We start from the raw sequence: 11,514 nt of genomic DNA on the forward strand, positions 1-11,514 counted from the left end.
AGAAAGCCATCAAGTCAGCCTTCTGGGTTTCTATGTCTATAAAATGTGCTTTGAATTTAAATCAGAAGCTCCTCATCTAAACTTTTATGGTCTATAACTGACTGGTTAGTGATTTGTAACAAGCAAACAAGACAGAAAAGGTGAAATAGCCAAGTTCGCAACGAACCTCCAATGTAAATATCCATAGGAAGGAATTTATGCTGGCAGTATTGCTGAGGTGCCAAAATTGTATTCCCAGTTTTATCTCAACATTTGTCTTAAAATTGATGACTCAGAGGTAACTGCCATATATTCTCTGCTACAAAAATAAATAAATACCATTTCTTTTCTTTTGAAGTTTCCGTGCCACAAGTAAAGAGGAACTAAATCGTGAACTCCTATTTTATTATAAATTAAAAGTGCATTCATTCTTCACGGAGGCCCAGCTAGAAGTCATTTCAGGCTCATAAAGGAAGAATAATGTCACTCCAGGATTCCCCAGCAATGTTATGCATTAATATGTTTATTCAAACAAGTCTGTCCAGCTGTCAGACACAGCCCAAGCCAGGGCTCTCTCAGTGGAACTTTCTCACATTACAAAGGAGAACATTCTACATCAAAAAGGGGCCTGTTCCCTCCCATTTGACTTTCTGTCTTCACCCTCCCCAATATGCAACTTGTGTGTAGGTCTTTCTTTCCAAGAAAAGAGCTGAACTCAACTGAATGGTTAGCTGAAAGTCAGTGAAGCTTGCAGATGAAAATTACATGAAATGTTTGCTACTGCTGAGACATTTCCCTCTGATACTCTCACTCAGTCTTGGACAGAAATTAAGCATTCTTGTCAAAAGACTGAAGGAGGAAACCAAAATCATTCAAAGAGCTTTTTGCCCACCCAGTGCACAGCTCCCAGTGTTCCCAGCTTGAAACCACAACAGCTGATCAGCCAAAGATGGACACACTGGGCACAAAAAAAGTGCCTCAAGGTCTGAAATTAATACTCCACTGCTTTTAGGAAACCACGAGCAAAAGCTGAGTACCAGGGTTTCAAGCTTTCCCCTTTGCTGCACTTTGCTACTTTGGTTGAAACTTTTCTTTCACTTCTCCAATAATCTGTTTGCAAGGGGGGTGAGAGGCGACTCTGAACATGAGAATTGGAAGGCTCCATCACAGGCACTCTGCAATTTTTATTCCATCCTGGTTTACAAAGCATTTCAAAGCATCTTTTATGTGAATATATTTCTTCTCCATGAAAACTCCTGCTCTGCAGGGAGCTGCACAGATCAGGAGCTTCTCAAGGCATTGCTGTGTCTGGGAATACAAAGAGCTGCAGCCTGAGCAGGCCTGCTTCAGGCAGTGATTGAATATGGAAAGGTTTGAAAAGCTTCACAGCTGTACTTTCTAACACAAATATTTGTGTGTTCTCTGTTTGGAACAAACGCAGAAGTGGTAAAACATTTCATCTGGCTCACAAGGCAGCACTGAGAAGTTGTCCTGCCTCAGCTCTCTGGAGGTTTCCAGCCTGGCCCCAGCCCCTCGTGCTGTGTGAGAAAGGTCTGAGTTATGGAGCTCTGCCCATCTGCCTGGCAGAGAGCCTGGCATCCTCCAAGTTATCTCACGGAGCCATCCCAAACCTCCTTTCATCAGGGTGAGAAACACTTCCCTGCAGCCTTCCCCAGCACCACTGGTGATTAAAGCTGCTCCAGCCTCTGTGGTCTGACAGAGAATCCCATCACAGAGCTGGGCTGCCACAGAAACCCCCAGGTAGAGTTCTGCTTCTCTAGGGCAGAGGATTTCGGAAAGAAAATCTGGATTATAGCCTTTTCTCCCTTGAAAAGGGAAAGGGTAGGATTATTTCCCATTTATCTGTGTTGAAAACCACTTTGATATGAAAATACAAAAGTACAAATTACTTTCTTAGGTTCAAGAAGGCATGAAGAAGATTTTCCCTCCTTCTCTAACAGGGTCAGTTGGGAAAAAGTAGTGAGAGGGCCTTCTGCAGTATAAAAGGAAATAGTTATTTATATTTATTTATTTCCCTGACTTTCTTTTCTGTGTGTAGCCTAGCAAAAGGAAACACAAAAAAGGGGACCCTGCTGGTCAGGTAGGCAGAGGTCAGCACAGAAAATAAAAATCCACCACATTTTACAGGGAGAGGGAGAAGGACAGAGCACTTTTCATGCAAGCTGTGGGTGAGGCTTTCTGAGTGACTGAACTGTTCTTACCCACTGCTGTCATTTCACATATCTGCTGCTCATTTCTGTCTTGTTAGAGAAAGGACTCTGATTTTTATAAATCTGCAGGCAGGCCATAATTCTAAATCAGCAGTACAATAATTCAATAACCCTCTGCAAATGAAGGATCTTCTGAGCTTATAGAGGTTAATTTACTATTATCACTTGCTCCTAATTCATTATGATGAGTGGTTGCAGGTATAATGTCACAGGGCATGTTCATTTCTTCTTGTCTTGCTGTAAATGCCAGATGGATTTCAGCAACCAGCTCTGTGAGCCCTCCTTGGCTCTGCATTTGATGAGGAGCCAATAATCTTTCAGACACTTCTCTTGCGCAGACTATTTTGAAAGAGCATCCAAATCCTCCTTTGAACATCTCTCAAAATGTCACTTTTACCTGATCTGAAGAAGCAGATTTGAATTATCTGCGAGTGTAAAAATTGTCATGGATGGAATGTTCACGTTTATCACATTAACCCAGCCCAGCACTCCCACTCTCTGCCTGCCAGCTGCTTTCAGTGCCTGCAGAGCAGCTGTGGGGTAACCCCAGTGTGCCCCTTCCGCTGCCCAGGAGTGCAGCCCCTGAGACAAAACTGTGAGAAATGGCAAGTCCTGTGGCATTGCAAACACAGGAACTCACACTTTTAAACTCCTCCAGGGCCATAGTAATTTTCCTCTGTTTAATTAATTCCTGGTACAATTACTCAAGCTGCCATAATACCTGTGCTTGCAGGTGCCAGTTTTCTGTTCTCCCCTTTCATGTATCTCTGCATTACACAGACTTGCCTCTGAATATGGAAAATAACCTTTGCTTCGAAGACTCTGGTGTTGATTCAACTCCAACTGGAATTGCACACTTTTATCTCTCAAATATTTCAAACCTTTATGATTATATTAAAACTTCACTGACGCAAAGACCCACAGAAAGCAGCTGTTCCTATGTTTAAGTTCATCAAATTATCATATTTGGGTAGCATCAAATCCACTTTCTCTCTTCCTACCAAGGACTAGAGGGATTGTACTCAGGAGTAGGTCTGTCAACTAATTACTCATAAAAATTCAGGTTCTAAATACCTGCTCTATAAATTTTTTCTGCTCTAGCTTTTCTTGCTGTTTTATTTCTGTGTGGTTTTAAACAACAGATAGCTTTTTTCCTTTCAAAATATATAAATATATGTGTGTATATATATTTATACATATATAAATATTTCTATATTTATTTATAAAATATATATTTCGAAATATATATTCTTTAATTCATCAGATTATTTATTACCTTCCAGTATATCACAGGTGATAACTCAGATGGTAGAACTTAAATATGAACCTGTGCTTTATTTTTAATTATTATACCCTTTATAGTTGTACATTGTTGGAAAAACACCCATTGTTAGTAAAAACGTGTGGGAAGTAAGAATGAAAATAACAGCCTGCTCCTTCTTTTCCTTCCACTCCAAGTGTTTGTAGTTATTCAGGATCTATTTAATCAATGGCCAAAGTCACCATATAGTTCTGTTTGCTTTTGTGAGGGATTGTATTTGTATTAACATATATATTTTTTCAGTGCCAGTATGGCAAGCAGTAGAATGGGCCCCACTGGAAATTTCTTGCCACATTTTCAAATCAATATAAAAGTATTCCTGAAGATAATTAAACTTTTTTTTTGTTAAAGTATGCAGGGAATATGGGAATCGTTCTGGGTCTGAATTAGGCTCAATCCACAAATTCCCACCTCACCCGCAGTTCACTCCAAGGGTAAATGCAGGATAAACCCATTGACTTTCTGGAGGATCAGCTGAGATCAGAACAGAATCCACTTTGTCTCATCTCTCTTCTGAAGAATCTCCATCTCCTCTCTAGAAAGCTCCAAAGCTTTAGAAATGTGAAGAAAACCCCACTATTAAAGCATTGTGTTCAAACCTTCAAGTAACAAAAGAGGGGGGAAAAAAAGCACAGCAGTTCACCATGGATACTATTGATTGAAACCACTTAAATACCAGCTGAAATGTCACTGACATTTACAGCTACGCTTCTTTAGGGGGAAAAAAAAAGAAATTACACATGTTGACAAGTAAATAACACGAGATTGCTGATCTTGGCAGCTGTCAGCCAGACACACCAATAAATTATTCATATCAGCTTGTTTTATTGTCTTGCCCCTTCCAAATGGCACAGCAAGAGAGATGCCAGAAAGAAGGAGCTGTGTTGTCAGGACTTTTCCTCTGGAATGGCAGGTCCAGGCTCAAACAGAGGGTGCACCTTAAACCCCCGGGATATCCCTCAGAGGCAAAAAGGCAGGACTGAAAAATGCCACAGGGATGGTCACCAGCCAGGAGCATCCCCCAGCCTGGGGCTATCTGCATGGATTTTACAGCCCTTCCTACCAACCAGTGTCAAACACAGAAGAAAAAAATAATAACCCTCAGGAATTCCTTGTGGAAATAAAAAGCATAGAGGAAGAACATACATTTTTAAGATGGGTTAAATGTCTCTGAGATTAACAAGACCACCATGACCTGCTGAAAGCAAACACTTGCAAGATACTGAAATGCTTATTATGTTTCTATCACCAATACCAAATGCTTTGCTGACAATATATTGATCTTCAGTCACACTTTTGAGAAATTTATTAGATGACTTCATGAAAATTATACTTTTTAAAGTAATAGAGTATTCGTTTTTTTTCTGAAAAGCCAGAGAATTACCCTGCTTATGAGGAAATATGTATCAGCTGTGACAAATATTGAAATCATACTTTATAAGTATTTTAGCCTTTGAAGTCTTAGCACTAAATGAAATATAGGTAATTTTTCTTCCTTAAGATCAATAAAAGGTCTATTTTCAAAATGACTTCCTATTGATTGAAGGGTCAAAAATGTCCCAGGTATTGATTGTCTGCATATAATCACGTTTTGCTCAGTAAGTTAAACTCGTCTACAAGTGAAATCAAAAGACATCCACTATATCACTTAAGCAAAATATTTTCATTGCATTTGAAAAATTGCTTCCATCAGTCACCAGTGTCTCACTGACAATATCTTTCCTTTTTTTTTTTTTTAACCTCAGGAAGTGGATTTACACAGAGTGAACAGCCAGGACAAGCTTGGCCTCACTGTCTGTTACAGAACGGATGATGAAGATGACATGGGTATTTATGTGAGTGAGGTAAGATTGAGCTGCCTTCCATAAGATACCATTTGTCTTTCAGCTGCATTGTTGGGCAGTTAAGACATTTATCCTCTGTTTGTCCCATGTTGGATAAACAGCCAAAATGCAGTAATTGGAAGAAATCTAATTATTTTCCTTTTCTCCAAACTGAGTGCAGTCCTGCTCCCACTGAAGTCAAATTTCATTATATTAACAATGTTCTATTTCAAATGATGCCTTCAGAGTATTTTCATGTATTCCCCCTTTAATTTTTATTTTTGATTATTCCTGAAACAATATAAATTGTATAAAACCCCACACACTTTTATTTGCAAACATCTGGGGCCCATTTCTCTCTCCTTGTCCCTTTCCATGAAAAAAGTAGCATTTTATACAGCAACGTTTTTTCACCGTGCAGAGCCATTTCAAATTAATTGCACCAAATTGGGGAAAGAAACTCATAATTAAATCTAAACCCTTCCATTGAAATTCACCACCCAGGAAAGAAGGGGAAGTGAATAGTGAGCTCCCAAACCTGCAGAGCACTGAGAGTTCTCTTGTTTTGCAGATTGATCCCAACAGCATCGCAGCGAAGGACGGGCGGCTGCGGGAAGGGGATCGCATCATCCAGGTACCTGTGGGAAGTGCTCCAGGTGTCCTAAATCTCAGAATCCCAGTGTCCTAAACCCCAGAATTCCAGTGTCCTAAACCCCAGAATTCCATGTCCTAAACCCCAGAATTACAGTGTCCTAAATCCCAGAATTACAGTGTCCTAAATCCCAGAATTCCAGTGTCCTAAACCCCACAACTCCCGTGTCCTAAACCCCAGAATTCCAGTGTCCTAAACCCCAGAACTCCAGTGTCCTAAACCCCCGAATTCCAGTGTCCTAAACCCCAGAATTCCAGTGTCCCAAACCCCAGAACTCCAGTGTCCTGCCTTCCTCCTTGGGAAGTGCTCCAGGTGTCCTAAACCTCCGAATTCCAGTGTCCTAAACCCCAGAACTCCAGTGTGCTAAACTCCAGAACTCCAATGTCCTAAATCACAGAACTCCAATGTCCTGCCTTCCTCCTTGGGAAGTGCTCCAAGTGTCCTAAACCCCAGAATTCCAGTGTCCTAAATCCCAGAACTCCTTTCCTGCCCTCCTAACAAGGCTGTGCACCTGCCATGCAGGGGGTGGGACACCATCACATGTCCAAGCCACCACACTGCCCAGCACTGCTCTGCCCAAGGCTGGGGATGTGTGTGTGGATCCATCCAGCCAAGCATTCCATGGAGCTGGGCACAGCAGCAGCCAGGGGTCCCTATGGAAACCCTTCATGGTGGTGTTTTTTCTTTAAAGATCAATGGCATCGAGGTGCAGAACCGAGAGGAAGCTGTGGCACTTCTCTCCAGTGAGGAGAGCAAGAATATCTCCTTGCTTGTGGCAAGACCAGAAATTCAGGTACGGTAGCAACAAAAAACCCTCACCTGAGTCTTAATTAAAACAGTTGCTGTTTTGTAGAAGGCAATTCTTTCAAATTGTTTAACCTGTTTAAATCTACCAGATCTACCTAAAACCATATTCTACACTTTGACTGCACATATATATATGTAGTCTAAAATAATGGAATTCAGTAGTCATGGTACTTACCTATATATTTTATATTAAAATTCAATTTCTAAGACATTTGGTGATTTATTTGTCCTGCAATGCTATTACAAACATCAGTGCAAGGTATTATGAATGGTTTTGAGCCACAGTTTTGAAGAACATGCTGAACTCTAATTCCTATAGTTATTGATTATTCATTCATTAAAACACCTATTATTTAGCTCTTCATACACAGTCTCTTAAAGTACTTGAATACTGTCAAGAAGCCTCCTGAGCTGCAATAAAAGGTTGAACCAGATCCCTTTGTAGAGCAGGGATTAGCACAACAAAGGTGTAGAACAAACAGCCGGGAGCAGCGTTGTTTGATCTGTCTCTGCTCCTGGTGCTGGGAGAGCAGCCCTTGCCAGTGCACCTGGAGACACCGGGCCAGGATCATCACTGTCCTCTTAGCCTGGATATTTCTGATCTTTCCCGTGGGGATTATTGGGAATGGGAGTAAAAATGTCCTATATACCTCAGTCAGATTTTCCTTCTACAGTTTGATGCTGCCTCACAAGAGGCGCGTTCGAGCTTTGGGCTCTGGAGTGTTTTTATACAACTTAATCAAATTGTGCACAAACCAAAACTGCCCCAACTCTTACAAGTATTTCCACGGATCAAAAGACTGAGTTTTTTCATATGTAGAGGGCTGTTGAAGATAAAACCCTGCTCTTGGAGATGGAGGCAGCTGTGGGAGGAGGTAGCACAGTCACTACCCACACTTAGCACAAGGACAGGCTCCTTCCCAAGACACAGCAGCACTGTCACAGGAAGGAATCTCCTGAGATTTCCCAACCACTGTCCACAAAGAAAAGCAGTAATTTATGTCAGTCTTCATTCTTTTGACAACGATTGGTTTGTTTTTTCCCTCCCTTTTCACACAGCTGGATGAAGGATGGATGGATGATGACAGAAATGATTTTCTGGATGACTTGCACATGGACATGTTAGAGGAACAGCACCACCAGGCAATGCAATTTACTGCCAGCATGCTTCAGCAGGTACTGCCCTTCTGGTGTGCAGGGCTGTCAAACTTCCCACTGCACTCAATATTCAATATTGAGCTTGGCTGAATACACTTGGTGTCTCAAGTGACTCTGAGATCAAGGCAAAAGGACTTTCTGTAAAATCAAGATATTACATGGCTATCCACAGCGAGATGTTTTAAAATAGTACCTTTTAGTACCTTTTGTGCTTTGCCCCTTACAACAACAAGACCGCAATTCATGGAAATCCCTTAACACTGCAGTCATTGAGAGGAATACTGGGTGTGTGGTGGGTAGAGCAGGCAGAGAACTGATTTACAGACTCTCCTATTTGGTGTCCATGCAGAGACTGGAAACAGTCTCCCGAAACCTGGAAACCCAAATGGACAGCTCAGGCAAATTACTGAAGTAAGGTCTATACAAGGGGAAAAAGGCAAAGAAAAAGTTTTTACACTACAAATTTTATGCAGGGCTTATATTCTCCATCATTCTGCTATGATTAAAGCAGTTTCTCAATTTTTGCCTAGACTTTTTTTCCTAAAGTTTTCTAGAACTCTGCATCCTCTGTGCCATCTCCACGTTGTGAGGAGTCAGGCTCTCACGTAGGCACTGCAGGAGAACTGGATATTGTTGTGCACCTAAGTGGGAGCAGAAACATTTTGAAAATGTGACTTCTACCACTGTTGCTGCATAGGTGAAACTCACCTCAGGTTCTTCTGAAAAGGACATCCACAGCAGGCTGAGGGCTTGGTCACCTTTTCTCTGAATTCTTAATAATACTCTTTCCATATAGGACACACAAAGTGTAAAAAGTGGCAGATTAGGAGAACTATTTAAAAATAAACACCTTGAAATATTTCATGTGCTTACAATAATTTTTCTTTGTGTCCTGCTGTTTCTGTTGCTAGAAGAAGCACGAGGAGGATGGAGGCACCACAGACACAGCCACGATTTTGTCCAACCAGCACGAGAAGGACAGCGGCGTGGGGCGCACGGACGACAGCACTCGCAACGACGAGAGCTCAGAGCAGGAGAACAATGGGGACGATCACACCACCTCCTCCAACACCTTGGGGAGCCAGAAGAAGCTGACCTACAGCCACGACACCCTGGGGAGTGGGGACATGCAGTTCAGCAACGAGTCGTTCATCTCAGCTGACTGCACCGATGTCGACTTCCTCGGCATCCCCGTGGATGAGTGCGAGCGGTTCCGGGAGCTGCTGGAGCTGAAGTGCCAGGTGAAGTCTGCCAACCCCTACAGCCTGTACTACCATAACAGCACCCTGGAGATGAGCAAAAGCGACCAAGAGAGCGTGGACAGGGAGCTGGAGATGCTCAACGAGGAGCTGCGCAACATCGAGCTGGAGTGCCTGAACATCGTGCGGGCCCACAAGATGCAGCAGCTGAAGGAGCAGTACCGGGAGCCCTGGATGCTGCACAACAGCAGCTTCCGAAACTACAACACCAGCATTGATGTGCGCAGGCACGAGCTCTCGGACATCACCGAGCTGCCTGAGAAGTCTGACAAGGACAGCTCCAGTGCCTACAACACGGGCGAGAGCTGCCGGAGCACGCCGCTGACGCTGGAGATCTCCCCCGACAATTCCCTGCGCAGAACCGCCGAAGGCGTCGGCTGCCAAGGCAACGAGGGGGCAGTGGCCTATAATATCTCCCAGAAGAATTTGTTTGCTGGCTCTGAGAGCCATGAATCTAGCGCTGGTAAGTGCCACGCCTCCGCTAAAGATCCTGACCCTGGCAAGCAGCTGGAGAGCAAGGAGAGGAAAGGCAGCGATGGCAGCAAAAGCCCCACTCACAGTCAGAAGCCCTACGTGTCCCCCTACCACCACTCTCCCTACAAACACGCTCACATCCCTGCCCACGCCCAGCACTACCAGAGCTACATGCAGCTGATCCAGCAGAAATCCGCCGTGGAGTACGCCCAGAGCCAGATGAGCCTGGTGAGTATGTGCAAGGACTTGGCCTCAGGGCAGAGCGAGCCCAGGATGGAGTGGAAGGTCAAGGTCAGGAGCGACGGGACGCGCTACATCACCAAGAGGCCAGTCAGGGACAGGCTGCTGAGGGAACGGGCCATAAAGATCAAGGAGGAGCGCAGTGGGATGACCACGGATGACGATGCCATCAGTGAGATGAAGATGGGCCGGTACTGGAGCAAGGAGGAGAGGAAGCAGCACTTGGTGAAAGCCAAGGAGCAGAGGAGGCGGCGGGAGTTCATGATGCAGAGCAGGTTAGAGTGCTTGAAGGAGCAGCAAGGTGCAGAGGAGAAGAAGGAGATGAACATCATTGAACTGAGCCACAAAAAAATGATGAAGAAGAGAAATAAAAAAATATTTGACAATTGGATGACGATCCAAGAACTGCTAACCCACGGAACAAAGTCACCGGACGGCACGCGGGTGTACAATTCCTTCCTGTCAGTGACTACTGTATAATCCATCCCCAGGGCTAAATTATGTACATAAAACACTACCAGTGGGGTAGGAATCCATGCCTCGTTCAATGTGGCAAGATTTTTGTATATAAGATACAGTCACCGAGTTTATAGTTCAAATACTGAACTCTACAGCCGTGGGTGCCAGGATCTCCATTCTGCAGTGGGGAGGAAGCTTGCCCATCTCCTTCAAAGGCAATATTAGCAGTGCTTTTTGGAGTACTGATTGTACTTTTTTACTTGTTACCTTTTACATGAAGTGTTTAAATATCAGAAATGTATTAACCATACTTACACAGGTAATTTGCTTAAACTATATTCATATTAAAAGGTACCCGTGCTTTTCTTTACCTGAAAAAAAAAAATGCAAGAAACCCACAAGTGCAACTGCACATATGTATTTTTGTTTGTGAAACCATATTTTGTGATATTATTTTGCTGTTGTTCACTTTTACACAGAGTGTTGTTTATCAATACTTAGCTCAAGGTTTAAACTCAGAATTAGAATCATTCTCTTGTAATATTTAACATTTATCAAACAGCAGTTTTTAGAGTTATGCTCAACATTTAAACATTTTTCTCTTTAAGGTTTCTGAAAGAAGTATAGAGGTTTCATCTGAAAAGCCTGAGGCAAAGTACACTATTATGCAGCTTTAAAGGATTTTAAAGCATGTTTGCAAATGTTGCAACCTATTGAAGAAACGTGCATGTACAGCTAATTTGTTTATATAAGACAGTTTGTGGAATTTGAAAAGCCCATGGTAGTAACTGTTTGCTTTATAGATTTGAATGTATTGAATTATAAAAGCAGTTTCATGAAATCATCATTAGCTACAAATGTTAACAAGTAAAATGAAGTAAAATAAATTATTGTTTTATATTTCAAACTACTTTAAATTCTTTTTATTCCCTTCTGGTTTCACCACCTAGAATATTATTTTATGGAGTGTAGCTCCTGTGCTGCAGAAATGCCTGGACAGCCACTGGAGCAAAACCTGAGGGAAAAATTGGCATCCTGACTTTGGGGGGAATTTGGATTGGGGTTTTCTTGAGGGAAGAGTCAAGGGAGAAGCACAAGGAATACCAAGAGT

At 42.7% G+C, this 11,514-nt stretch overlaps 1 protein-coding gene across 2 annotated transcripts in view; it reads left to right on the forward strand.

Moving 5' to 3' along the window:
- Nucleotides 1–11,313, forward strand: part of PDZRN3 (PDZ domain containing ring finger 3) — a 30,358-nt gene extending 19,045 nt beyond the window's left edge. The window contains exons 4-8 of one of the 2 annotated variants that reach the window (XM_005420156.2): nt 5,277–5,375; nt 5,926–5,988; nt 6,698–6,799; nt 7,873–7,989; nt 8,883–11,313. In XM_005420156.2, the coding sequence (XP_005420213.1) occupies nt 5,277–5,375; nt 5,926–5,988; nt 6,698–6,799; nt 7,873–7,989; nt 8,883–10,424 (1,923 nt within the window). In that variant the 3' untranslated portion in view covers nt 10,425–11,313. The remainder of the gene's footprint in view (nt 1–5,276; nt 5,376–5,925; nt 5,989–6,697; nt 6,800–7,872; nt 7,990–8,882) is intronic. The other variant, XM_031056338.1, reaches the window with a different exon arrangement.
- Nucleotides 11,314–11,514: the final 201 nt, after the last annotated feature.

Source organism: Geospiza fortis, unplaced genomic scaffold (genome assembly GCF_000277835.1).
Source record: "Geospiza fortis unplaced genomic scaffold, GeoFor_1.0 scaffold70, whole genome shotgun sequence".
In the NCBI taxonomy this organism is placed as follows: domain Eukaryota; kingdom Metazoa; phylum Chordata; class Aves; order Passeriformes; family Thraupidae; genus Geospiza; species Geospiza fortis.